At 34.5% G+C, this 27,528-nt stretch overlaps 1 protein-coding gene across 2 annotated transcripts; it reads left to right on the top strand.

The window, feature by feature from the left end:
- On the top strand, positions 1 to 27,510 carry LOC141561321 (ICOS ligand-like). 2 transcript variants are annotated; one of them, XM_074300790.1, is made up of 8 exons: positions 1 to 202; positions 9,363 to 9,403; positions 10,985 to 11,026; positions 13,472 to 13,819; positions 15,822 to 16,106; positions 19,427 to 19,621; positions 22,227 to 22,262; positions 23,810 to 27,510. In XM_074300790.1, the coding sequence occupies exons 1-8, from the start codon at positions 189 to 191 to the stop codon at positions 23,818 to 23,820; spliced, it is 972 nt and encodes a 323-aa protein (XP_074156891.1). In that variant the 5' UTR covers positions 1 to 188; the 3' UTR covers positions 23,821 to 27,510. The 2 variants fall into 2 exon arrangements, with proteins under 2 accessions (XP_074156891.1, XP_074156892.1); XM_074300791.1 differs by lacking the exon at positions 10,985 to 11,026 and having other exon boundaries at positions 2 to 202.
- Positions 27,511 to 27,528: the final 18 nt, after the last annotated feature.

Genomic DNA, 27,528 nt, shown 5'->3' with positions numbered 1-27,528 from the left:
GACTGTCACTATTCCCTCAGACCAAGTAAAAGACTATGCTGTTGGGGGCAGGACTGACAGTTGAGTGGTTGCATCCTCAGGAGTAGTCCTACGAGTGGCCCACGCTGAGGAAGATCTCAGAGTTCTGATTCTTCTGCTCTCTAAACAACTCTGCGAGGTGACCGTAATATCTGTTCTGCACTCACACCATGACCTCGAAAAGGTGAGTGAGGAGGGAGAGGCGACGAGGGAGGGAAGGAAAAGTGCCGACAGGAAAGAGAAGATTCTCTGGGCCGCCTTACCAAATCAGGATTCTCAGTGCCTGCTAATTCTCTATAATCAGCCCATTCCCCCATCTATATAGCCCTACTCGGGCTCTCTCTGGAAGTTGGTAGCCTCCGGGTGCTTTGGAAGAGAAAAGGGCGAAGAAAGCGGCGGCCGGCGATTGTGAATGCCCAGCCCCCCACCCCACCCCGAAGGACCCCAAATGGGAAATGGCTGGAAATGATTGGATCATTAGCTAGCCCTAAATAGAAGATCGGGAGAGAAAAGTGTAACCGGCGGCTTGCCGGTTCTATGCCTTATTGGAACTCAAGCTGTCTTCCGAGAATGGATGCAGCTGATAGGGCAAGAGGCGAGAGAAAAAATCAGCTCTTAGAGTCACATAAGGGGCACCCTTGAGCTTAAAGCTAATTATTGTAAAAAGGTATTAAACTAAGGAAGGAGATTAGTAATGAGGGAAGATTTTCTTCAGCAACGCTACCTCGCAGAAATTTTAATACCCGAGTCTCGGAACAAAGAAAACTTATTTGAGTGAGTATTGGAGAAGAGTGCCAGGGGAAGAGTAGCAAAATTACACTCGAGTCACAAATGGATATTTCACCAGGAATCCGTAGATAAAGTTAACTAGACATTCTCCAAATAAGTGGTAGAAAGTCATTACGCGTAACCTGCCTGTGGGGGCATAAAGAGACAGTAATTAAATGTAGCCTGCGAAATGGTCCCAAAGATTTTTCTGTTCAATAAACTGCCGATCGCCCACACTTTACCGCAGTATAAGATATGTGGCACGGGTGAGGGTGGGAAAATAAAAAGATTAATAAGTTGCTGCCCCTACTTTCAAAGAGGAGAGTTAAGACAACTGTAATACAAGGCAAAAAGAAATAGCAAAAGGGGAGTTTTAGAAAAAAGTGAGCGATGAGGGTGTGAGAAAGAGATCTCTTTTGACTGGAGGGACCAGGAAAGGTTTCCTGGAGGAGACAGCATTTGAACAGGACTTGCAATGGTAGGGTGTTTTTTTTTTTTTTTTTTTTTTTTGTTTTGTTTTGTTTTGTTTTGTTTTTGTTTGTTTGTTTTTGTTTTTGTTTTAACAGATTAATGGAGCTGGCAGGAAGAGGGGGAGATAGAGAGGACTATAAACAAATATACCGAAGCAGGGAAGCTAGGCACAGGTTTCAGAACAGAAAGAAGATCAATTTAGCAGGGAGTAATGATGACTTGAAAGGTATGTTATGACTATATGCGGAAAGTGTTGGCTGCCATGCTAAGGAAAAGTGGAGAACCAAGGAAGATTTTTGAACAGGAGGGTGATTTAATCAAAGGTATGCTTTAGGAAGTTTAACAAGTCAGTCCTATTTAGGAAAAATTGAAGAGGAAAGAAACCAGAAACAGAATTCTTACTGAGACTATTAATTAAAAAAATAACAATGTTAAAAATTGTTTTTACATGATTGAGTAAAGTTTTATTTTTTTTTTTTGTTTTTTTTAAGGAGACTATTGAATAGAGCACCACCCCTGAAATCAGGAGGACCTGAGTTCAAATGAGACCTCAGATACTTAAGACTTCCTAGTTGTGTGACCCTGGGCAAGTCCCTTAATTCCAGTTCCCTCAGAGAGACAGAGACAGATAGACACAGAGACAGAGACTGAAGAAGACAGGTCAAGAGGCAAATATGAGCCTATTCTAGGTTGATAGTAATGGGGCCAGAAAGGAAGGGAAGGCTAAGAGAAACATTTTGAAGGGTAGATTCTGCAAGTCTATGTGAATTATAGAAAGGGATGGGAGGGTAAAAGAAATGGAATTAAACTAGGAAAAAAAAGTTTGGGGGGGTGTTTGTTTTACAAAATCATTATAAAAGCCTTGGTGACTGAGAACATGGTGCTGTTCTTCCCCTCCTCCCCAAAAAAATAAAGCAAAAGTTGAGGGAAGAAAAGAAGTTCAATGTGGGACATTGAAGTTGAGATGTAGGCAAAAATCCACATAGAGCTGGGCAGTGCCAGATAACTTTAAGTATTTTAACAACTAGCATATCTCTTTATAATACATGTAAAAACATGCATATTGTCATGAACTGGGGTAGCCTTATATACAAAATGTCTCCTGTGAACATTCTGTTATGAATTTTGTAAACTTTCCCAAATCACCAAATGCCATTCCCACACAGCTTAATTTTTGTAAAGTTTCCACTACCTGAAATTCTACACTTCCTAGATTAAAACTACAAGGAACCTTAGAGATCCTTGAGTCTACCCCCATTTTATTTAAGGACAATTTGCCTAAAGTCATCTTTCCCCTCTGACCTGTAAAAATCTCCTTATACCATCTGACTACTTTATTTATACATACCTGTTTGTTTTTCATATTGAAATGTTTAAATGTTGTAGGATTAGAACCAAAATATTCTAACTTCAAATCTAGATTCTTTCCACTGTTCCTTCTTTGAATGTTCACTGCTTCTTCTTTTCATGTAAAGTAGACCTTACCTCACACTTTAGTGTGAATTATAATCCAATTGTTTTTCTCCTAATATCATATGAAAGAGTGGGAGTTTTGATAGGGGAAGTGAAAAAAATGTCATTTTGAATTCAAGTATGAGGAACTGGAGATGGAGAGTAGAGGAAGAAGAAAGGGAGAGGGAAGTTTTGGAGATGCCAGAGGGTGAATAATAATTGGTAGGGTAAGGAAGGGGAGGAAGAGGGGAGGTCTGAAAGAGACACTAAATTGGGGGAAAACACAAAAGATAAATGTCATTTATTTTACAATATTTCTTAAGAACCATGTAAGGTAATAATATTACAGTTCTTCATTCTATACATGTGATAGCCCAAAACCACGTCTTGATTCTATGCTATATACAAATGATGGATTGCCACAATCACACATCAAAATTGCACAAAAGGAGGTATAATCAGAGAAGGAAATGAGTGAGTCACATATTGAGAGTTGATGGATAGTTCATGGATCTCTACTGGTACTCAAGCTCCCTTAACTTTGGATATATACCTTGTGGAGTAGGCCATAGGAGAAGATGGATAAGAATTACACAAATTGGAATGGGTTAGAATCTGGAGATGGTTTCATAATAGTTAAAAATCTATACATGTGTTGCAATTTGCTACAACAAAGGGAATACTCATACTAATTTGTGAAGTCCAGATTAGTTCCCTGGAGGCCTCAGAATCAGCCAAAGTTAGGACAAGCAAAAGTCCTTGGTCTTTAGGGAGAGAAATGAAGGGGATCAACAAAACTGCCACATGATCTCCACTGACTTCCCTTCTCCTTGTCCTCCTCCAAAGTGACTCTGGCTTGTCTCACTCCACCCCCTAATCCCTCCTACAATTATCTGTATACACCAAAAGAGCAAACCAACACAGAATGGTGAAAAGGGCCATTTTTCCAAGCACATGTTAATATTGTCCAATAGGTAATTAGCTTTAAGTGCTCAGTTGTCTGATTCCAGTGCACCTATTCAGAATTTCGGCCCTTTGCACTAATTTAATTATAATTCCATTGAAGTATTCATTTGGTGAATGTATTTTCTGAACAATAACAATAAAAGACAAAGAACATGACTTTCACAAAATTTCATGAAAAAGTCCCTCTCTTTTCTTAAATTGATAAATGTCCTGGTAATCTTATAAGTATAGCACCTAGCAAGTGCTGTCATACTAATATTAAATCCACAGTTATAGACTTGTAAGGGAACATGATTTACCTAAGATCATTCAAGTAGGTAGTTGTGTAGGCCAGGGCTTCTTAAAGTTTTCCCTGGTGATCTTTTTTGCTGGAGAAATTTTTCCATGACCCTGGGCATATAAGTATATAAAGTAGTTATGCAAATATACTTTTACTGATAATAAATCATAATTTTGAAAACTCCCTTCAATTACAAGACTCCACATGGGGTTTTGAACCACCATTTAAGAAGCTGAAATAATTAGCAAACCAAGGATAAATCACAATTCAAGTTTAGGATTCTTGACACTGCGCAACATTGCATCTTCTCATTGAAAAGATTTTAACTTCCATTTTAAAAGTCTGTTCAAAATAGGTTTTTCAGTTTTCTTCTTTCATTCTTCTTCAATACTGCTGTTGAGGCAATTGGGATTAAGTAGCTTGCTAGAAGTCAAACAGATATTAAGTATCTGAAGCTGCATTTGAACTTAGGTCCTCCTGACTCCAGAACTTGTAGCTGCCCTCAAAATATTTTAAATAGGAGATCTGTGTCCAGAAAAGCCCCAATACTTTCTCAAAGAGTTTTCTCTGATACATGAAATTGACTGAGAATATTATATTAGTAATCCCTAGTTTTTTTTAAATGTCACTTTAAAATTCTGAAGTATATGATGAAACAGACACAAAAAAATGTAGCAAATTGTATGGTTTATACCAGTTCAAAGTGCAGAGGAACACTGACAAGAGCTGTGACAATCTGACTTAGATTAGTAAGCAAATTAGAAGGAAAAAATTTAGTTGAGCTCCAGCGGATACTGCAAAGTCTCTTGCCAATTAAGTTTTATTTTCAACATTTAGTTCAATAAGTCTCCATCGCATAGACTGAAAGGGATATAGAGAGGGAACAGAATATTGGGGAACTAACAGCAAACTGTGAAGGTAGAAGAAGTAAGGTACTATGAGAAAACTAAATTTAAATTCTTGAGGGGACAAAAATAATATCAACTATCTTAAGATACATTGTGAAAGAACTGTTTTTAACTCATTTTGTGAAGAGAATTTCTGCAACATTGGAGTTACCATTCTAAAAGAAACTGTGGGATCCAGAGTTGAGGAGTACTGACTCCTCAGTGACTGAGGACTGACAGTGTTCAGTGACAAAGGTTGAATATTCCATTTTATATCTTTTCCCCCTTACTTTTTGAAAAATAAAAGAGTGACTCCATGAACTTTATTCACAGCAATACACTGTTAATATTAATTTGTGATTGCATTTTTATTTACTACTACAATAAATTGTATGAGTATATTCTTTCTTTAAAGTTATAAGATCAGAAGGATAAAATAACCTGGGAGGGTGAGGATGGAGAGGGACCAGAAGGGAAAGAGAAAGAGAGAGATGAAAGTGGGCAAAAGAGTTATATCTGTTCTATTTATATACTAGAGTGGAGGGAGGCCCAGAGATCATAGATAAACTAATGAGAAATTGTGTATATCTATTAATTTATTAGGTGATATAATTCTTGGGACCCCCAGACTAATAAATAACACATTATAAACATGGGTTAAAATGTGCTAAAACTGGGCTCTCACTGCAGCAAGACAGATCCTTTTACACTTTCTTGCTTGATTCATTATCCCATTCACCACAATAGCTTTTGCATTCAACTGTCCTCTTTCCTCTTCCTCTCTCAGCTGATGTGCACATCTCTCTCTGTGCCTCTGCCTGTTTTCTCTGTCTCTGTGTCTGTTTCTCTCTCTCTCTCTCTCTCTCCTCACTTTTTCTCTCTTCCTCCCTCCCTTCCTTCCTCCCTCTCTCACTTTCTCTGTTTCTCTCTGCCTCTGTGTATGTCTCTCTCTGTCTGTTTCTGTCAATTTGATTGCCAGTCTGTCTGTGTGTTTCTATTTCTTTTTGTATGTCTTTGTCTCTCTCTGTCTGTTACTCTGTCTATGTGTGGTCTCTGTCTCTGTATGCTTCTCCATCTCTATCTCTATCTTTGTGTGTGTGTATGTGTGTGTGTGTTTCTGTCTCTGTGTGTGTGTCTCCATGCGTTTCTATTGCTATTTCTCTTTGTGTCTTTGAAATTCTGTGTCACTTTCTCTCTGTCTCTGTCTCTGTCTCTCTCTCACACACACACTCGCACAATTAATGCCACTTGATGAAACTTCCCTCTTCTCATCTTATATACCTCTGACAAAATTCTCTACTATCTTCTTCACTCATATGACCTACTGCTTATCCCTTTCATGCACCCTTGAGCCATTTCCCTGATAGTTTCTACAGAAGATTATCCCTATATACTCCTACTGTCTCTAATCTTCAGTCTCTTTTATCTACTCTTCTTCTTCCCTGCTGCCTATAAGCTGAGTATATCACACTCATCCTCAAAAACCTTTCATTTGATTCCACTTTCTCCTCTGGTTATTATCCTATATTTCTTTCCCTTATCATCTAAACACTTAGTGTTTTTTTTTTGTTTGTTTGTTTGTTTTTTTTTAACAATCTACAAATCATTACCTCCACTTCCTATCCTCTTACTCTCATTTAAATTCTTCATAATTTATCATCTGACTTCATAATTCAATTGAAACCATATGCTACAAATAATCTCTTAATTTCCAGGTTTAATAACCTATTCTCAGTTCTCATGCTTTCTGATCTTTTTTTGCAATGCTTGATATTGTTGAACAACTATCTCTTCTTTCTAGGTTTTCCTGATATGGCTTTCTCTTTGTCTTCCTCCTACCTAACTAGCTGTCCCTTCAGTCTCTTTCACCCAACTCATGCTTACCAACTGTAATTGTCCCCTCCAACTCTGCTTTAGGCCCTCTTTTCTCTATATACTATCTCTCTTGGTGAATCCATTAGTGCTCAGGGGTGCATCTATCTTCACCATATAAATTCTTTCCTGAACTATATACAGTCTTTAATCTCCTAAGCTTTAGTGCCTTATCACTGCCCATTGGACACATAGCCAAAACTGAACTAATTTTCTCCTAAAATATTTCCCTCTTTGAAACTTCCTATTATACCATCTTCCTATTACTTCAGTTCATAACCTTGGGTCATTTTCATCTCCCCTCTCTCAACACTCACTTATCAAACTAGTTCACATCATTTCTCCCCTTTTTACATTTTCTGTATATCCTGTTCTCTTCATTCACAAGTCACTACCTTACTTCAAGCTTTCATTATTTCTCTCCTAGACCATTATAGTAGCCTACTAACTAATATCCCTGTCATACCTCTCTTGACTTGAATCCCCCATTCACACAACTATCAAGGTGATTTTCCTAAAATGTAGGTCTAAATATCACTCCTGGTAATCAGTAAACTACAGTGGCTTCCTATAATCACTAGGATCAAATATGCAGCCCTTTGTTGTATATTTAAAACTATATAGTCTGACCCCTTTCTACATTTCCAATATTCTTATACTATCCTCCCTTCTACTTACACCAAATTCTTTTTAAAAATTTATTTTATATTCAATTTACAGAATAAAACAAGTATTTCCATAAGACAATACAATAAAAAGATAATTATGCATGAAATTGCAAATAAGCTTTGTATAATATATGTTATTATGTAAATTTCTTTTTTTTTCTTCTTTCCTTTACTCTTCCTAGAAAGAGCCATCATTAGACAGAAATAGGCAGATATATCTAAAATCATTCTATACAATTCTATTTATCAGTTCTTTCTCTGGATATAGATGATGTCTTATTTTATATGTCCTTTATAGTTAATTGGGTATTTATAAAAGTTAAAATGATATTTATTCAAAGTTGTTCTTAAAACAATATTGCTGTTACCTAATACCATATTTTCTTGGATCTGCTAGTTTTGTTCTTTATTGAATGCAAGTCTTTCCATGTTTCCATGTTCCAATCTCCAATCCTATGACCCAACCATACTAACCTACTTTATTTGCTGCCTTTTGCTCTGTTCCTCATGTCTGCAATGCTCTCTTTATTCAGAATCTTTGGCTTCTTTCAGCAACCAGTTCAGATGTCAGCTTCTTTAGGATATTTTAAGCAATCCCTTCAGATACTAGAGCTTTTTCCTTTAAGATTACCTTCCATTTATCCATACGTATCTTGTATATATGTTATTTTTTACATGCTTTCTTCTCCATTCGTATGTAAACTCCTTAAGGGTAGGAACTATTTTAGCTTTATTTATAACCCTAGTGCTTATCATTGTGCCTAGCACAGATTAAACACTTAATAAAAGCTTGTGGATTTGGTCAAACATCATTCATGACTTCACTTTTCTTCAGTTTTTTTTTTTTTTTCATCTGTAGAATAAGAGAATTGTGCTAGATTATATCAAAAGAACTGTATGGATCTGAGATCTATAATTCAAATAAAGCTAAGATATAATGTTAGAATTTTTTGTGTCCTATTTGAGTGGCAAAAATGAAAAAAAATTTTCCAGAGTGTGATATTTAGCCAGGGTGGTTTGTAGTAATTATATTCATAGGCTTAATTTTTCATATGCAGCCTTTTAATTTAATTTCAAAAGGTGAGAACATGGAAGAACCTTATTCTAATAATTTCCAGAAGTTCAGTCTAATATATATATATATATATATATGTAAGCATTATTTCAGTATTCTTTCATTCATTCTCAAATTACAGCATATGTAATTATTTGTTTGTGAGTTATATTCCCAGGTGAAATATAAACTTCCTAAGGGCAAGTACTATTACAGATTTAATTACCTAACATCCAACAAATACCTGGATTAGTGCCTGTGCAGAGTAGACACTTAGAGCCTATTCATTTGGGTTGGATTTATTAATACAATATTTTAATAATGTATTTGGTTGCCAGGATTATATAGGCAGCCACCTCATATTTGATTTTTAAAATTCCAGTTGCCTTATTACAGATGCCTCAAAGTTTTGCATTATTGGCTATTCTAAAACAGTAGAAAATACTTCTTTCTGTTCTACAGTGCTCCCTCTCCATTTCTCCTGAATATCACATTTAGCTATTATCTTGACTGAGAAATAATCTGGAAGTATGTGCTTATTGACTTTCAGAAAATGAAATCTCCTATTTATAATTCTATATAATATAAATATGCATACCCATAATGTCAGCATCTGTGATTCTTGGTTTCCTTCTAATATGATATAGCTATTGATAATAATAATAGCATTTAGGTTTACTTTAGGTACTTTAAGGTTTGTAAAGTACTTTGCAAATGTTATCTCATTTGATCCTCATACCAATTTTGGGAGATAGTTGTCATTATTATCCTAATTTTATAGATAAGTAAATGGAGGCAGACAACTCAGGGTCAAACTAATAAGTATCTGAGGCTAAATTTGAAGTTAAGCTTTCATGATTCTAAATCCAGAACTCCATCTACTATATCACTAATGTTTCTCCTATTTGTTCTTTATTTTATTATAGTATTGGATTCTTCTTATTCCTGCTTGGTTGTCTGAGAGCTGGTAAGTCCAGAATATTTCCATTGGGATCTATAGACACATGTGGCAAAAAAGAAAAGAAAAGAAGAAGAAAAAGAGAGAGAGAGAGAGAGAGAGAGAGAGAGAGAGAGAGAGAGAGAGAGAGAGAGAGAGAGAGAGAGAGAGGGAGGGGAAGGGAGGGAGGAAAGAAGAAGGGAGGGAAGGAGGGAGGGAGGGAAGGAGAAAGGGAGGAAGGAAGAGAAAGAAAGAGAGAAAGAAAAGAAGGAAGGAAGGAAAGAGAGAAATGAAGAAAAAGAAATAAAGAGAGAAAACAGAGAGAAAAAGAAAGAATGAAAGAAAAAGAGAGAAGGAGAGAAAAAGAAAGAAAGAAGGAAAGAGAGATGAAGAAAGAAAAAGAAAGAGAGAGAAAGAGGAAAAGAGAGAGAGAAAGGAGAGGGGGAAGAGAGAGAGAAGGAGAGAGAGAAGGAAGGAAGGAAGAAAAAGAAAGAAAGAAAAACAAAAAGAGAGAAATGAAGAGAAATAAAAAGAGAAAAAACAGAGAAAAAGAAAGAATGAAAGAAAAAGAGAGAGAAAGAGAAGGAAAGAGAGAAAAAGAAAGAAAGAAAGAGAGAGAGAAATGAAGAAAGAAAAAGAAAGAGAGAGAGAAAGAAGAGAAAGAGAGAGAAAGGAGAAGGGGGAAAGAGAGAGAAAGAAAAAAAGGAAGGAAGGAAGAAAGGAAGAAGGAAAGAAAGACAGGGAAGGAGAGAGGGAGGGAGGAAGGAAGGAAGACAAAGAGAGAAAGAAGGAAAGAGAGAAATGAAAAAAGAAAAAGAAAGAATGAAAGAAAGAGAGAGAAAGGAGAGAAAGAAATTGCCTTCCTAGATTTTGCAATTTACTTGCATGTCATAATATCACTTCCCCAATGTCATGGTCATCTTCCAGAAGGAAGGACAAACAACAACACTTCTTACAGAGGGAAAAATCCATCTATGCCTCAGGGGGAAATGCAGCAAAGCATGTTTCTTTGTGGTTCAGTTCAGTTAACCTACAATTGTTACAGTTACTTCTTTTTAAACTGCTGTGCTAAGCAAGTAGGGGAAAAAATACCCATAGCCTATACTAATACTTCTACATATTTCATGAATTATCATCAAATTATTATGTCTCTAAGAAATACTTGCTTGTTTTAAATGTGTGGTCTTAGAAGTTTTACTTCAAGCTTGTATGATTTTATTTTGTTTTGGGACCAAAATATTTTCCAGTGAAACATATCTCCAGTTTCATAATGATTAATGTAATTGATTTTGTAATTAACAGTAAATTTATACATAGAAAAATGTAAGTTTCAAAGAAATTTTTCAGAACATGCCAATTCCATAAATTGAGTCAAACTCTTCTGTTGTTATGGATCTTTGTTTAAGGAATAATTAGATGAATATGGATAGGATCACATTATTGAGTTAATAGCTTCTTTTGGCATATACTAATCATTTGTATGTATGGGTGTGTGTCAGATTAAATAGAGTCATTTAAATCAAATTCAGTATATGAGAATGGGCAATTGACTACAAAGAAAGGGAAACTTCTAAATGAGATTTTGAAATATTTTTCCATTTTCTTTTGTAGCTGAAGTAACAATTGACCCACTGTTCTTGGACACAGAGTCAAGTAATTTTGCTAAGTAACATTTAAAAGATGTGTTGTTACAAATATATGCAGTGAAAAACTTTATTGTAATGTACACGTAAGACCCTGTTAATTTGTTTCCCTATAAAATGATGCACTGAACTTCATAGAGGTCTAACCCAAAGGCCAGTATAGAGTCATCCTCTGCAAATTTTAAGATAGTTAGTAGGAGTTTTAACTACCCTCTTCTGTGCCTTCTTTCCAATTCAGTGGTGCTCCATTTACATTACCCTCTAATACTCAGTATTTTCCAAATCTACCCCATAAAAACTAGCTCATGTACCTTTTACTTTAAAGTATAGATTATTGAGAACCACTTGAAATAACAGCCCTCATAGCATAGTCTTGGGCTAAAAGAATGAAATTCAGATAGCAGCTAAAAGAGGATAAGATTAATTAAGGTATTTTCCCAGGATCCCTGGCATCATATCACATGAGCATATCCCCTCCTCAGCCTGCAGAGAGATAAAAATGGGGGTGGTCTAGCTTTACCAAAGACCTACAAGGATTTCCATATAGAATTTTTCTGCATTTCACTTTATCTATAAAATAATATGTGCCTTCTCCTCCTCATGGTGTCACTGTGATGAGCTGTCAAGCACAGAGTAGAAAAAGATGCAATATCACTGGTGTCTTACAAGTCACATAAATAAAGCAAGTAGACTTGGATGGAATTTCCCATTTTGTTCTTGCTCCATAATTTGTGGACTTATGAAATATAGAAAGAATCACTCTTATAGTGATGGAATATTGAAAAGTACAATTTTTATATCTTTTTAAAAAATACTTCAAACTATATGTCCTAATTAGCTCCATATGTAAAGAACCAAGAAAATGTATTATAGATTCTAAGATGAGTTTAGAAATGAGAAAAGAAACTCTGGAGACAGTGAAGAAAACTGAAAACCATGTAGAAATGGATTCTTTACCAGACCATATTACTATATTTTAGTTTGAATATTATTGTATTCTAATTCATCCATGAATTGTTTCAAAAGCCAAAAAAATAAATACTGCATTTATTAATCTATATAAAAATGAACATTAGAAAACTATTGAGCCAAATGATAATATTTAAAAAACTGTTAGCCTGGCACTTAGTAAGTGCTTAAGAAATGCTTATTCTCCCCTTTATCTCCAATTCAGTTTTAATTATTATTTACATAGTCTTTTTAGCACCACAGAAATTGTTAATATAGTGATTTCTAACTTTGGTCTGGTTTATGAGGTATTTCTAGTTTTCTCAAAATATGTCACAAAATTTTCAAGAGAAATTTTACAAACAAAATTAAATTTAAGGTACACACACATAGGAGTGGAGACAATGTTTTTATCATGGTGATGCTATCTAGTAATTACTTATGTTCCTCATTAAAAGGAGGTTGAGAATCTTTCTAATTCTAAAAGTTTTATAAAACTATGTTTATCATATTTTGCCTCTAGAGAGACTCTTTTGAGGCTTACTCTTACCTATGTTAAGAAAGTTGACTAGTGGGAAATACTATTATACTACAGAAGTAGGAAATACCACAAAATATTACAGTGACAGTAAGTCAACCCAGAATGGTTGGTTGGAATTCACTAGGGTTTTAATGTAGTGGGCTGTCCCTTTGCAATGACAGAAATTGCAGATGGTTCTATGTATTTCAACAATACTTTGTTGTTGCTTAGTCCCTTTTCACTCTTGACCAACTCATTGTGATCCCTATTTGGGGTTTTCTAGGCAAAGATACTAGAGGAATTTATCATTTTTTTCTCCACTTTTCTCCACAAATGAGGAAAGTGAAGCAAACAGGGTTAAGAGATTTGACAGCTAGAAAGTATCTGAGGCTAGATTTTAGCTCATAAAGATGAGTCTTCCTGATTCCAAGCTCAGTGCTATATCTATTGTGCCAGCTAGCTACCCCAACAATGCTTTGCCTGTCTTCAAAATTGTCAGTTCTTGAAATTTTCAATTTATATCCCTCTCTTGGCTAGTGGAAATAATGTTGGACTAGAAGTCAGGTCTCCTCTTCTGCCACTAGTTAGCTTTATGTTCTTGGACAAAGGACTTCAATTCACTGGCATTCTTCAAAATTGGGAGGGGATTTATCTCTAAAGTCCCTTTTAGATCCAACTTTATGTTGTGTCATTTTATTCCCTTTCTCATTCCCGCAACATTCTTCTTGATGCTAATGTTAACTTTGAAAATCTTTTTTCTGAGATTATTAAATTATTTCTTGCTTCTAGGTAATAAATTGATAACCTCTATTTAATTTCAAAAGTGATTGTTACTTGGGGAACAGAGGTTATAAGTATCCTCTATGGTGGTAACAGATTTTATTTGTAAAATCATATCTGTGAATACATTTACAAAGGATATAAACAACTTAAAGGATGAAGAGAAAATTTTCCAAATTAATCTCAGACTCTTTTTTGGTTTTGCAGCTATAATGGAAGAAATATATGGTATGGTTGGAGGCGATGTTGATCTAAGTTGCATCAGTCCTGGAAAAAAACATTTTGATTTAAATAAAATAAGTGTTTATTGGCAAACGAAAAATGAACCACTCAAAACTATTAATGCCTATATTCCTGGAGACGATACTTCTCAATATATTGATTCTAAATATCAGAACAGAACATCACTGAAACTTGAAAAAATGGAAAGAGGTGATTTTTCTCTGCATTTGTCTAACATCACCATAAGAGATGAACTGGAATTGGAATGCATTGTTGTAAACAAGTCTAGTATTGACCCTCTTTTCAGATCTACAGTTAATCTTCGTGTGGCAGGTAAAAATGCTGGAAATTGAGAAATTTTACTCTCTTAACTATTGTAATGCCTTGGGAAACTATTTGAATTCTATAAAATCATGGTTTTATTGAAAAATTGGGAAATCAGTGGAGCCCAATGGATAACATGTTAACCTTCTCAGAAAGATCTGAGTTCCCCACTTTTTATATTAGTTGTATAAATATAAACAAGTTTTAATTCAGATTTATAGTTAAGGTCTCTTTTGATGGATTGACCCACCCCCATGAAATCAAAGCTCCTTTCCTTTACTGTAATATATCATTAACATATTTAAACTTTTAATAGATAATAGATTTTGTAAGTGATTATGCCATTCCTTGCCCCAAAAGTCATCAACTAGTAGTCAACCTTCTAGCAATGAACCTTTAACTTGGCTATCCTTGGAATTTTTACCAGGACCATACTTAAAGAATTACATAAGACCATCAATATTTCACAATAAGATATCAGAGTAAGAGTTTAGTGAAACTCGTAGGAAAGTATGTCAAACATAGTCTCCTATCTACTGCTTTGCTAGTCTCCCATCCAAAGGAAAAAACTTAATTTCTACAAATAGCTAGGATTCCATTTAACTTTGCAGAAAAGAGATTGGTAAAGAAATATAATGGAAATTATATTAAGAAATTGGTTAAGAAAATAGTGAAAATAGACCCAATTATATCATAAGATTTCTTCCAACTTTTCCCTTGACTATTTCTAATAGACAAATCATTGCAGGAGAAATCATAATTTTGCTATTCTGGTCCATCCAGTCAATTGGCATTCATGGAAGCATAGTTTTTATGGTAGAAATGACAATAGAAGTCATCTAATTTAGCCCCCTCATCTGACAAAGGAGGAAAACAAAATCAGAAAGATTAAAGTTTTCCCATGATAAAGTCCAGTCACACAACAAGCATTTATAAAGTACCTACCATATGCCAGGCACTGTGCTGAATACTGAGAATACTAAAAGAGGTAAGACAGTCCTTATTCTCATAAAATTCACAATTTAATGGAAGAAGTAATAAACTAAACACAATAAGCTATATATAGAATAAACAGAAAATAATTAAGAAAAGGAAAGCACTAGAATTAAGAGAAGTTGGGAAAGTATTCCTATAGAAGATGGGATTATAGCTGGGACTTAATGGAAGCCAAAGTGTGAAGATGAGGAGAGAAAGAATTCCAAGCCATAATACAATAAAAAGCTGGGAAGCTATCCACAAGATAATACTTAGCACACACAAAAATCAACTCTCTGCATTTTCCACTTAGTATTTGTTAAAACTATTTAGAAACAAAGATAATTTGTGTCAATTAAAAATCTCAGTTTCTTTGCTGATTCTCTGGGATTTTCTAAGTAGGACATTATAACATTTATAAATGGAGGTGATCTTGTCTCTCCTTTACCATTTTCATTCAATTACCAGAGAGGTCATTGAAAAAAATACCCTCATTAAAGTAACAATTCTGTCCTATTTATTGCCTGGGGAAAGCACAAGATTCTGGAGGAAGGAGAAGTCCCCTGTTGCCAAGCACTTCAGAATTTTCTTCCAGGCTTACCAGTACTCTAAATGAAGGTTACTATGCTTGTTGTTCAATTGTTTCAGTGACATCCAATTCTCCAAGATTCCATTTGTGGCACTGTTTTGTTTTATTTTGTTTTGTTTGGGGGTGGAAGGAGGAGAGACTTTGACAAAGATACTGAAGTGATTTGCCATTTCTTTCTCCAGCTCATTTTACTAAGCAAAATAGGGTTAAGTGACTTGCACAGGGTCACACAGTTAGTAAATGTCTGAGTGTCTGAGTCCAGATTTTAATTCAGAAAGGCGAGTCTTCCTGACTTCCCCTTTTGTGTCAATATCTCAACCCCCATCATACTTATTTAATGTTACTTATAGCCCAATACCCAGGGAAGCTTCCTCCCCCTGCAGCAACTCCCTATTAATTTTCAGAACCTTACCCATATCCCTAATGTGATTTTTTTCCCTTCTCTAGCAAACTATAGCATTCCAGTAGTAGAAGCTCCAAAGAAGACCAATGATACAGAAGTTACTTTTACCTGCACTTCCCACAATGGTTTTCCAAAGCCAAAGATTTACTGGGTAAACAAAACAGATAATAGTTTGCTTAATCAAAGCCTACAAAATGATACCTTCACCATCAATGAAAAAGGCTTATACAGTGTCTCCAGTGTGCTGAAGATTTCATGGACTCCTAATATCAGAGTTGAATGCTGTATAGAAAATGTGAACCTACAGCAAAACCTAACAGTTCAGTCAAGTAAGTTGTCCATTGTTCAAACGGGAAAAGTGTACATTTGTTTTTCAGAAATGACACTCCAAAAATGATAAAGGAAGAGTATCTGAGTGTAAGCAGAGAGAACTCTTAGAATAAGGAAAAGTGATTTAAAGCAAAAAAAAACCAAAAACAAAAAAACTTGGCATCCATAGGTAGTGTTTTCCCTCACTGGCAATCTTTTAGTAAGAGATGGGAGGTAGATGAGGAATAATTATCTATTAAGTACCTACTATGTGCTTGGCACTGTGCTAAGCACTTTAACAAATATTACCTGTTTTGATTATCACTACAATTTTATGAGGTAAGCACTGTTGTGATCCTAATTTACATTTGAGGATACGGAGGCAGATAGAGGTTATGTGACTTTTCCACACTTTAATCTTTCTGATTCTAGGCCCAGCATTCTGTTCCCTGAGATACTTAGCTGCCTCTAAATAGAAGCATGTTATTGAGAGGGAATTCTTGTTCAAGTCCAGGTTGGATTTCATGACTCCCAAATTTCCTTCAAACTGTAAGCATATGAATCTATGATTTCCAAAAAGAAATTCTATATCCATTTAGTCTGTAATTCCAGAATTGTCATATCACAGTATAATAGATTTAAAGTTTAAAAGTCACAGGCTCCAGAGGATTTAGTTCACTTCAATTATTTTGATTCAGCAATATTAAGTGCCTTTTATGAGCAAAGTCCTAAAATAGGTTTGGAGGTCTGCAAACAAATCATTGACCTTACATTTAAAAAAAACCTCATATTTATTGATGGGTCAAAACTATATTTATGAAAATGCTAAAGGATTAGATTAGTGATTCATAAAGTGTTTCCATCTACTTGATAGAAACTGTTCATTGAGTATCATTTGAAAACAAAAAACATTCCCTTGATGTTAAACTACAGATGTGAATCTTTAGTAAATTCTTATCCTAAAACAATACTTCTTGTTGTTTTTTGGGTTTTTGTGGCAAAGATAATGGAGTGGTTTGTCATATCCTTTTCCAGCTATAGATGAGGAAACTGAGGCAAAGAGAATAAAATGACTTGCTCAGTGTCATACAGCTAGTAAGTGTCTAAGACTGGATTTGGACTCAGGTCTCCCAGACTCTAACCTGGCACTCTATCTACTATACCACCTAGCTACTCTTCGAAGCAACAGTATGATCTATACAAAGAACATCTTATCCTTAGAAATAAAAGGAAGGTCTAGCCTAAAGCCCTCATTTTATAGAGGAAGAAATAGATACAGAAGTTAAAATACAAGATCACATAAGAAGTAACTGACCAAATCAGAATTTGAACCTACCTCTCCTAGCTCAAAATCTGGCACTTTTTCAAGTATACCATATGGGAATATGTTTGAATGAATAATAATCAGGAATATTATAGAGAAGGTTCTTGCTTAAAATGAATTTGAACTAGATAATTCTGGGGTCCTACCTAAAGCTAAGCTTCTATGCCTATATGTTCAGTATCAATATTGAAGTATAATTTACCAAAACACTCTCTGTCAAATTACATTTGACCTACCTAAGGATGATCTGTCCATTTCTATTGTTTCTAGCACCTAAAACTACAGATTTCTCAAAGCAATCTAGCAGGTATTTCAGGACATATGATTTATTTACAAACTGGCTTTGGAAGCTCTATTAGGAGTGGAGAGAATTTTCTTTCATAAAGCAAAGCAAATCTTAAATGACAGGTAGAAATTACACAGATTAAACAAAGCATCATCAACCTTCTCTGTCTTTACATGCTATAGAAAGTTTCTGGAAGAAATCACATGACTGTTCTGACTGGGTCTAGCACAAGTTTATTATCTAATCTTACCTGGGTCCCCACCCGAGCAAAACTTTTTTTGTTTTTCCACAATTAACTCCACTTCCATGGGGGGAAGGGAAAATCACACTACTCCCCAAAACTACTGTTCCAAAACTTTTATCTCTTCAAGCCTCCATGTTACCTCCCTTTTAATAGGAATCCTTACCTTTTATTTAACTAAAAAAGTAAAGAAAATTTACTATGAGTTCACTCTTCTCCTTACCTTTCTACATCTCTTTACATGTCAAAATCCTCTGATATCATCCCTTATGCTCCTTTGTTCCATCTCTAGTGAAACAGTAACTGATCTCACTAGTACTAATCCTTACTTAAGTCAACTCATTACCTGAATTAAGTAATCTTTGCATTTATCTCCCTTTACTTTATAATTTTCGATCCAATCCTATCTTTTGGTTCCTTCTCTCCTATCTACAAACATCCCGGATTCTTTCCATATTAAAAAAAAAAATCTTCACTTGATCTTTCTTATCAGCCCTCACTTTTTCATTCTTTATCTCTCTCTTTTCTTTCATAAAGACTCCTAAAAAGTTTCCCCTATTCATTGCTTTTATATCATCTCTTACTTCTCAGTCTCTTAGAGTTTTTCTTCTAATCTCATCACACAACTAAAACTACTCTTTTAAAATTATCAGTTACCTAGCTGCCATATCCAAAGTGTTTTCTCAGTTTTCATCCTTCTTGATCTCTCTGTATCATTTAATAGTATCAATCACTTTCTCCTATTGGATATCATATTCTCTCAGTTTTTCTACTTGTCTGATTTGTCCTCAGTATCCTTTGCTTGAGCCTTTCTCATGTCCTATCTTCTAATTGTAAGTTCTATTCTTTACACAATCTTTCAATGATCTCATCACTTCACATAGATTCAACACTTTCTTAAACTATTTCAAAACCTAAAAGTTAGTAAATGTGCTTTTATTGTTTCATATGTACTTTTACTTAATTAGCCATGTTGATTTCATTTCCCCACAAATAGAATATAAATTTCTTGAGGCTAAAGATTTTGGGAATCCAATCTAAATTATGGCAGTTCAAGATAATCTTCCATTTATAACTTTATTACTATGAAATCAACTGTACCATACAATATTGTTTTACCTAAGGCTGTATTTTTAAGGCATTAGCTAATGTGTTAAGTGAAGGATTCCTATATATATATATGAATGGATGTCAACCTCTTTTTTATGGTAGGCACCTTTAAAAAAAAAAGACTTACATTTTAGATCTTAATGTTTTGTACCCTCTAGGCTAAAATATATCCTCTCAAATTGTAAGCAATGATAGAAAAAACTTTTCAATAGTGAAATTCTGAAAGTTGGGTTATTTACCGTAAAACAAGCTTTCAAATGCTTATAATTTTCAAAAGTAGAGATTAATGATAGTAGTGAAATACTTTTAATAATACTGTCTTATATGTGCATCTTAAAGATGACTAATAAACACTTCTCTCTTCACTTTTAAATCTCAGGCTTTCTCCTTTCTCCAGACGGAAACAGAGATCATCATATAATCACCACTACCCCAAATCAGTCTATACCATCTGGGAAAACATCAACTATTACCCTTTTTATTATATTTGGAATTATACTTGTGATTCTTGTGGTGGTTGTGATTTCAGTTAGAAAGCTATGTAAAAACAAACATCATTATGGAGAATACACAGGTGATATTTTTAAAACTATTCTTTCAAAAGCTTTAAGTTTACTTCACAAGGTTTATGTGGATTATAATATATTCACTCATTCATTTTTTGTTTCTTTTAAAATAAAACTTAAATTTCATATTCATGAAAAGCAGTAGTTTGTCAGCACAGATATTGTGTGTATTTTTTTTAAAGAAAGTTGAGGTGTTGTTTGCAATATAAACATCTTTCTTTATTTCAACAAGGCATCCCAATCAAAATCAAGTACCATAACTTAGTACCATAGTGATGAACAAACAGAATTATAACTTCTAAAGGGGGCTGAGAGTAATATGAATTTAGAAAACAGAACAGAATGGAATCTGCTTCAGAATAACCAAGTAGATCCTTCACTAATCACATATCTAAAAACTAACCCTCCTTACCCCACTGTTTTTTCAGCCCTCCATCCCAACCCCTCAAAAGCAGATTAATAACAATAGGAGTATAATGCAAAAAAAAATGAGAATATTTATTTGCAACAAAAAAGAATATGTATTTCCACATAGTTTTGTCTTGATTAAACAAGTCTGCTTTTTGTTAGGATTTAATACTAAAAGTCAGTTATATAACTTAAGTTATGATGGTCAGTAGTATTCATCACCTACTCATGTAAAAAGAGATCCCAAGAAACTTCTAAGAAAATGGAATCTCTATTTGATTTCTAGGGAAAGACATATTAATTCTTTCTTTTCTAACTGCAAGAAAAGGGATTATCTATTGTGAATAGGACTAACTATTTTGGTTTTTAAGGTGATTTTTAACATTCATGCTTATTATTTGTTTTCGTTATTTGTCCTGTGGGGAAAGGGAGAAGATATTAAAAGACAGGTGATTACATCTTAAGACTGATAGAACAAACAAAAGTATAGCATGTCTCTTAGGGTCTTCTTGAATGTGAATGTAAACCCAGAATTGCGGAGAGTCAAGGAGGAAAATTCCAAATGGCATGGGGAATATTCTGGAGCAATCAGTCAACCAGCATTTATTAAGCACCTACTATGTGCTAGTCATTATGCTTAACACTGTGGATACAAAGAAAAGCACAAGAAAGTACCTGTTCTCAAGGAGTCCAGAATCTAATGGAGGAGGGGAGTAGAAGATGCCATTCTCATCTGAAGCTAAAAAGGAGCAAGGCACATCTGGCAAGAATCAGGATGCCACAGACTGGGTGTTTGTGGAATTTTAGTTAAAGTTTAATTTGAAAAAATATATACTATTCAATCTAGAGCTAAAGCTATTTCTTTTGCATGAACTTCCAAATACATTATCCTCATATTATTTTTAAATTATTTTACTTTCCCTTGCAATGGTTTTGATTCATTGAAAATAAGCCCTATGATTTCTCCCCTTCCCCCCCTTCCTCCCCTTCCCCCGGCCTACTATATGTGGAGACAATGGTAGAAAGGAAAGATGAAAGGAATTTGGACCAACCACCAAAGTATGGTGGTAACAACTGAATAAGGAAGACAGGTAATAAGGAATTTAGGATGGCAAATCTCTGAACCCAAGAGAGAATATTAGCTGAAAGACAAAGAAGGTCCAGAATGCATTTGCATTAGACTTCGTTGGTCAGGGAGCTCTAGAAAGACATCAAACCTAAAAGCCATGGGTATCAAGGTAAGATCCCTAGAAGTGGCTTCAAGTGGAAGATGGTTGTCATTATCAATTCAGCTAAGTCTAAGACACATGGCTGGCTCTTTTTAAAGGCTTTAGAGACCCTACAGAGAATGAAAGACAGTACTGAAATGTATTCTTATGACTTTGGGATAAAAGACCATGTTGTTTTCCCAAAACTAAAAGTTTATTTCTACCTTTAGTTCATGTCAACCACCCAATAGCTTCCTTCTTCTGTTATGAATTCTAAGCATTCCAACAATTATTTTGAAATATTATAGTCTTTGTCATAATAGTGTTTGGTAACAGTTAACAGTATGTCATATATTCATTCCATTTATATATAGAATTAGTCATAATTAAAAACTTAATTTTTAAAAAAATATTCATTTCCTTAAAATTAGTGATTTATTGTTCATATGAAGAATGAAATAGCAAATCCATCTCAAGAGGAGAAACTAATGGAATCTGAATGAAGATTTGAGGCTTACTTTAAAAAAAGTCATTTTGGGGGGATTTTGGGGGTGTCTGTTTTCTTTTGCAACATAACTAATATGGAAATATTTTTCATGACTGCATGTGTCTATAATCTATATCAAATTGCTTCCTTTCTCAAGGGTGATGGTAAAAGGGGGAGAGAATTTGGAGCTCAACATTTTTTAAGTGAATGTTTAAAATTGGCTTTTTGTGTAATTGGAAAAAATGTAAAAACATTTTTAAAAGAATGAAGTGGCAATCATTGTTGGCAAAATAACTTATTTGAATTTTTAAATCATTTAGCCAGTTGTCCTCCCATTCTTGGCAATGGTTGAAGAGAAATGGCAAAAAAAGGGAGAGTTTCCCCAAATCCTCAATATGACATTGATGTATTAAAAGAATGTAAGCTGTAACAGAAGAAGGAAGTTTTCTATATATCTTTAGTCTGTCTCTATTCTTGTGATATTTCTAAATATAATTTCTGTTTTAACAGGTCCCCAGGGAAATAGACAGATGGCAGAAACCACCGGTAAGGAAAAAAGAAACTAAATAGTCAGTTAGAAAAGTTATTTGTATATTAATGTTAAATCTTTACAACAGGCTCTTTGCAATTTGAAAAATGACTATGGTTATTGGCTTACCTACAATCCAGAGTTAGAAAAATCATTCTTTTAGTGTTTTTAGCAATTTAAAAGAATATAGACATCTTTAAGTTTTGAGCTTTAAGACAAAGAAATAAATTGTTGAACTTAAAAGACAGAGAAATAGAACATTATGCACTAGCCAATCAGTACATAACTAACGTAGAGGTACCCCTTTCAAAGAATAAATTCCTTTTCAGAAATCTGAAAACCTTAAGTTAAAAATTAACTTAATTTACAAATAAATGCAGTCTAATTACCACTAAAGATATGAAGAGAAACTTTAAGCACAATGGACTTGATTTGAATTTTTTTTTTCCAAAAGGAATCCTGTTTTGGTATTACCCTTCTTTATATATCACAAGAAACTAGTAGGACCAAAAAAAAAAAAAAAAAAAAAAAAAAAAAAAAGAAACTAGTAGGACCAACATAGGCATGAAGTGAAATATTACTTTCTTTTGGGTGTTTCCTTACTAGGAACTAGTAACTAAAGAACAGAATAAGCAAGTTACTGATACCAGGCAATGTTCTAAAACTACATCCTCACTTTGTTCTATGCCCTTCAACCAGGTAACCCTGCTGTCAATGCAGTTACCAGAACCCTATTATCTTTCCTCACCTCTACAGCTATAAGAATCAGGGGAGTTAATCTCAGGCAAGGAGAGTCACTTCATAGATTGTGATCCAGAATCTACTTTCCTATAAATTCAGTGTGAAAAAATAGTGATTTGATGTAGTTGAAATAATACTGATTACAATATTTAACACATGTTGTAAAATGCATATAAAACTTTTTTTAAAAATGCATATGCTTTTAAAGTGACCTGGCCTCAAACTTGCTTGTTTTAATTTCAGTGTTTTAGTGAGAAAATCCATTTCCTATTTTTTAAAAAATCCACAAAGTAATATGTACAAGTTGGAGATGCAAAATAGATATGAAATCCTAAAGAGCAAGTGACTCTACACAAATTATTTTAAGGACCAAATGTTTGCTGGTCTTTGCTATATATGCTTTGTTTTGAAAATCATTCTTTGAAGTTTGCATGTGAGTAGACAGAGGGCTTTCACATGCAATGCAATAGCATAATCCATAATGATCAATTCCTTTTCCTTCTAAAAGCAAACACAACAGCCCTGAGTGGCATAGTGCTAGGCTTATGGAGGAAGATGTGTCTGAATTCTGCCTCAAACAGTTAACTATTTGTGTAATTGGGGCAAGTCATTCATTTTCTCACATATAAAATGGAGTTAATAATAGCCCCTATTTCCATAATTATTGTAAGGTTCAAATGAAATAACATGGGTAAAATGCTACATAAATACTCTTGCATGTAAATACATGTTCTATATGTATATATTTATAGATAACATCATTATTATAATAATACTATATGTATTTCATCTTTTTTTCCTTTCTTTGTCTTTTCTGATTAAGACTACATTTGAAGGAGACCCATGCAAAACCAGATACCTGACTATAAACTACCACATGACAAAGGCAGTTTTGATTAGGCACTGCTTGACCAAACCTTCTTCTGCTACAGAGAAGAAATGATGTACTCTCAAACAAAAAGAAAAGGAATTGATTACCTTCTACTTTTCTACAAAAGAAGATTAAAAATAGCCATCTGGAACTCAAAACATTGGGATTGTATCTTTGAGAAACTGGAGTACTGTTTTATTATGGAAATGTCATGGTGGCTACTCTTGAAAAGTACTGACTGCATGGCAGCTAAATGGTGAAGTGGATCAAGCACTGTCCCTGAAGCCAAAAGGACCTGAGTTCAAATCCATTCTTAGACATTTAACTCTTACTGATTGTGTGACCCTGGGCAACTCACTTTATTCCAATTGCCTTGCAAAAAGAAAGAAAGAAAGAGAATTAGTGGTTGCACTGATCCCAGCTAGATGAAGAATGAAGCTAATTCAGGAATTTTTTTTGAAGGTCAACAACATTCAACAGTAGAAGAACCAAAGAAAACACTTTCCCTGAATAATTGTTAACTATTGACCATGGTAGAAAAGGGGGGACTGTGCTGAAGAGCAAAGTCTTTGTTTTGTTTTTTAATTTTTCCTTTCATCTCTCCATTCTATAAGTGCCCATCTTCCCAACTTCAACTCCAAGAATAATCAAAATATGCAAAACTTGGAATTAAGGCATTTGGTATGGAGTTTCTGAAATGGGAAAAAGTTACATAAGTAGCAATGATGTAGTTTAAAAGAATATGATTGCACTGTACACTTTCGACTATATGAGATAGGAGTAGTATCCACTGTGACTTTGGGAGGTAGCTACCGTTCTGTGGAAGTGATTCCTTATCTTCTAGTCCCTTAGCAATACCCATTCTCTATGCCACCCTCTTTGAAAATGCAATAGTGTATAAAAATATGGTAAATGCCTTTAATTCCTGTGGATTAGAGAGGACAAGAATGGTAGATTGATCACCTGAACTGGGGAGTTCTAAGTTGTAAATCAATTGGGGTCTATATTGAGTCCACCAATGATATGATGAGCCCTCAAAAGCAAGGGGCCAGAAGGCTGCCTAACAAAGGGCAAAGAGGCACAGGATGGAAATGAAACAGATCTAAGTTCGTCAATAGGGCTGAGCAATAGTGGAATTGAGTCTGTTTTCAGTATTCTTCCCCTCCAACAAATGAGAAGAAATGGCAGTGCTTAGGTATAGCAAGGTTTTTTGCTTTCTTTTCATTCCCCAATAACTAAAATCAATAAAATCATCTGGCACCATAATCCTAAAAGATTCATACTGCTGAGGAAAAGAGAAATATGGACAAACAAGACAGAAAAAAAGAATCATTCATGGGAAGTTTGTTTTGTTGTATGGTTAAAAAGTAAACTTTCATTTTGTTCCTTCTTTAAGAGAGATTGGAAAACTAATCTTTTCTACAATCTTCTGTGAGTTTCTTTTTTAAGAATGCATCCAAAATTTTTAGTAAAATATGAACAATATTGATACTTGAGATTGGCTTTGAAAAATTGCAGAGGGAACCAGGTTTCTTTCATAGTTACCTATGTCTCCCTGTCTGTCTCCTTCCTCCTACCTGCCCTATGCCTGATGTGACTTTAAGCAGAATGAAGTGACCCAGTGGGCATCCCACCCAGATCTACCTTTCAATGAAATGAGATAATTCCAGAATTATCTGTTTTCTAATCCAAAATTCCTCTTCCTTCAGTATCCACTAAATTCAGTAAAAGAAAGCAATTTAAGATGGACATCTGAATAATTTCTAGACTTAACTCTTTAAGAGTATACTTATCACATTAAAAAATGATTTGTTGATTTAAATAAATCTATATTTAATTGGTATCCTATGTTGAGTATATATAATATATGTGTGTATGTATGTATATGAGGAGCGAGAGGGAGAAAGAGAGAGATGTTTTGTCCTCCTGTGACCAGTTAGTTACAACACTAGTAGGACATATGTCAGCATCTTGTTGACTACTAAAGATTGCCAACACTGAAAAAAACATAATTATCTGAAATTAGGATAATTTCTTTGAGGTTTGCTGCTGTTGTTGTTTCATTTCATTGTATGTTTGAGGATTTATAAAAGATACTATTCTGAGATCCACTATTGGGGATGAAAAGGGAAATGTCAATAGTTAGAACCAAAATTTATTAGTCTAACACTCATGGTCAGAGGAATTTATTCTTCCAGTATTTTTCCATCTTTTTAGTGGCCATGGTATCCACACCATTTTGAAGCAAATGATATTGGAAAAACACAAAGAGTTTAAGTGTGGGAGGGTTTGAAGAAGTGTGTATTTTCTTTTAAGGGAAAAAAAAACTATTAATTCAGTTCTTAAATGATGAGGTCTCATTTGGAACATTCAAAATTCTAGGTGTGACTCTCAGTGAAAATTAAGCTTTAAATTTTAAGTTTAGGCATCATAGTAGTATAGAAAGAATAAAAATCATGACCTGATTTCAAAACCTTTCTCTATCATGGGATCTGGTCAGTTAGGTCCCCCGCTTTAACCTCAGTTGTCTTATCTGTAAAATAAGGCAATTGTATCAAGTCATTCCCAGTTCTAGATCTTAGAATTTTCTGCAATTCTGTGCTTATTAAGAACAGGAACTTAAGTTTCAGTCCAACCAAGAGATTGGGTAAGACACCATAACATTATAGAATGTTAGAGACTTTGTAGTCTAGTCTGGTTCTTGGAAAGAAGAGGCTTCTTGTTGCCTTAGGATACTGGTCCACTGTAACATGTAGGAGAAAATAGTTGGTTGGTTGTCTTATGTAGACTGAGTAACCTGAAGTTTAACAAAAAACAACAACAACAACAACAAACAAACAAAAAAAAACTTGCAAGCAAAAATGAGAACAATTGAAGTTCACAAGTGACTACCTAAATTGCTTTTCTTTTTTCAGTGGCAAAGGTTTCCTTTGCTTTCTCACCTCAGAAGAGGAGAGTAAACAGTATTTAACAATGGTAATTTTCACTTTTACAACTCTGAATCAATCAGTAAGTTTCTGAGTCAAAGCTTTCCCAACATGCTGTCAGCAGGTTCCTTAAATTGCTGTTTTATTTCTTACAGAATGTCACACTCCTTCTCAACCACCTCCTGTGCCCATTCACTGGCTTTGCAATGCATCCAGAGATGCATTCCCTTGATATTTGCCCTTTTAGAACTTATAGCTCCAAGATTGAGTCAGTGGTCTCTGTATTGTGTAGTATCGTGTCTCATGTAATTGTCAGCCCTTTTGAAAAGCAGAGATCCATCAACCAGCTATTCTCATATCAGTGTCTTCCCTGGGCTCAAAAAAAAAAATTCCCTTCATTGAAAGGTATTGGAAAAGATACCAACTAATTCCTGGAAATTCTCTTGGTCTGTGTCAGACTTGCATTCTGCCTTCTATAGAAGGTTATTAGAGTTTTCTGAAATTTATGAAGCTTTTATGTGTGATCCCTTATTCTTTTCTTGCCTGAAATATTTAGATGTTTTAAATGTTTGTCTTTTACCATTGCCAGGTGGAGGAGGGAAGTTGGAAGGGGATCTTGTCCCATCTGTTTGTATTTATTCCATTTGGGGAAAGTGTTTCAAAAATTCAATGTAAACTGCTTCATCTTAGATAACTTATGTCTAGGATTATAAATTTTTGAAATTTTATCTTCAAAATGTGTCC

The sequence above is a fragment of the Sminthopsis crassicaudata genome, chromosome 3, assembly GCF_048593235.1.
Source record: "Sminthopsis crassicaudata isolate SCR6 chromosome 3, ASM4859323v1, whole genome shotgun sequence".
NCBI classification, from domain to species: domain Eukaryota; kingdom Metazoa; phylum Chordata; class Mammalia; order Dasyuromorphia; family Dasyuridae; genus Sminthopsis; species Sminthopsis crassicaudata.
The sequence above is the reverse complement of the archived record's forward strand: the minus strand, read 5'-3'. Positions and strand labels throughout refer to the sequence as shown.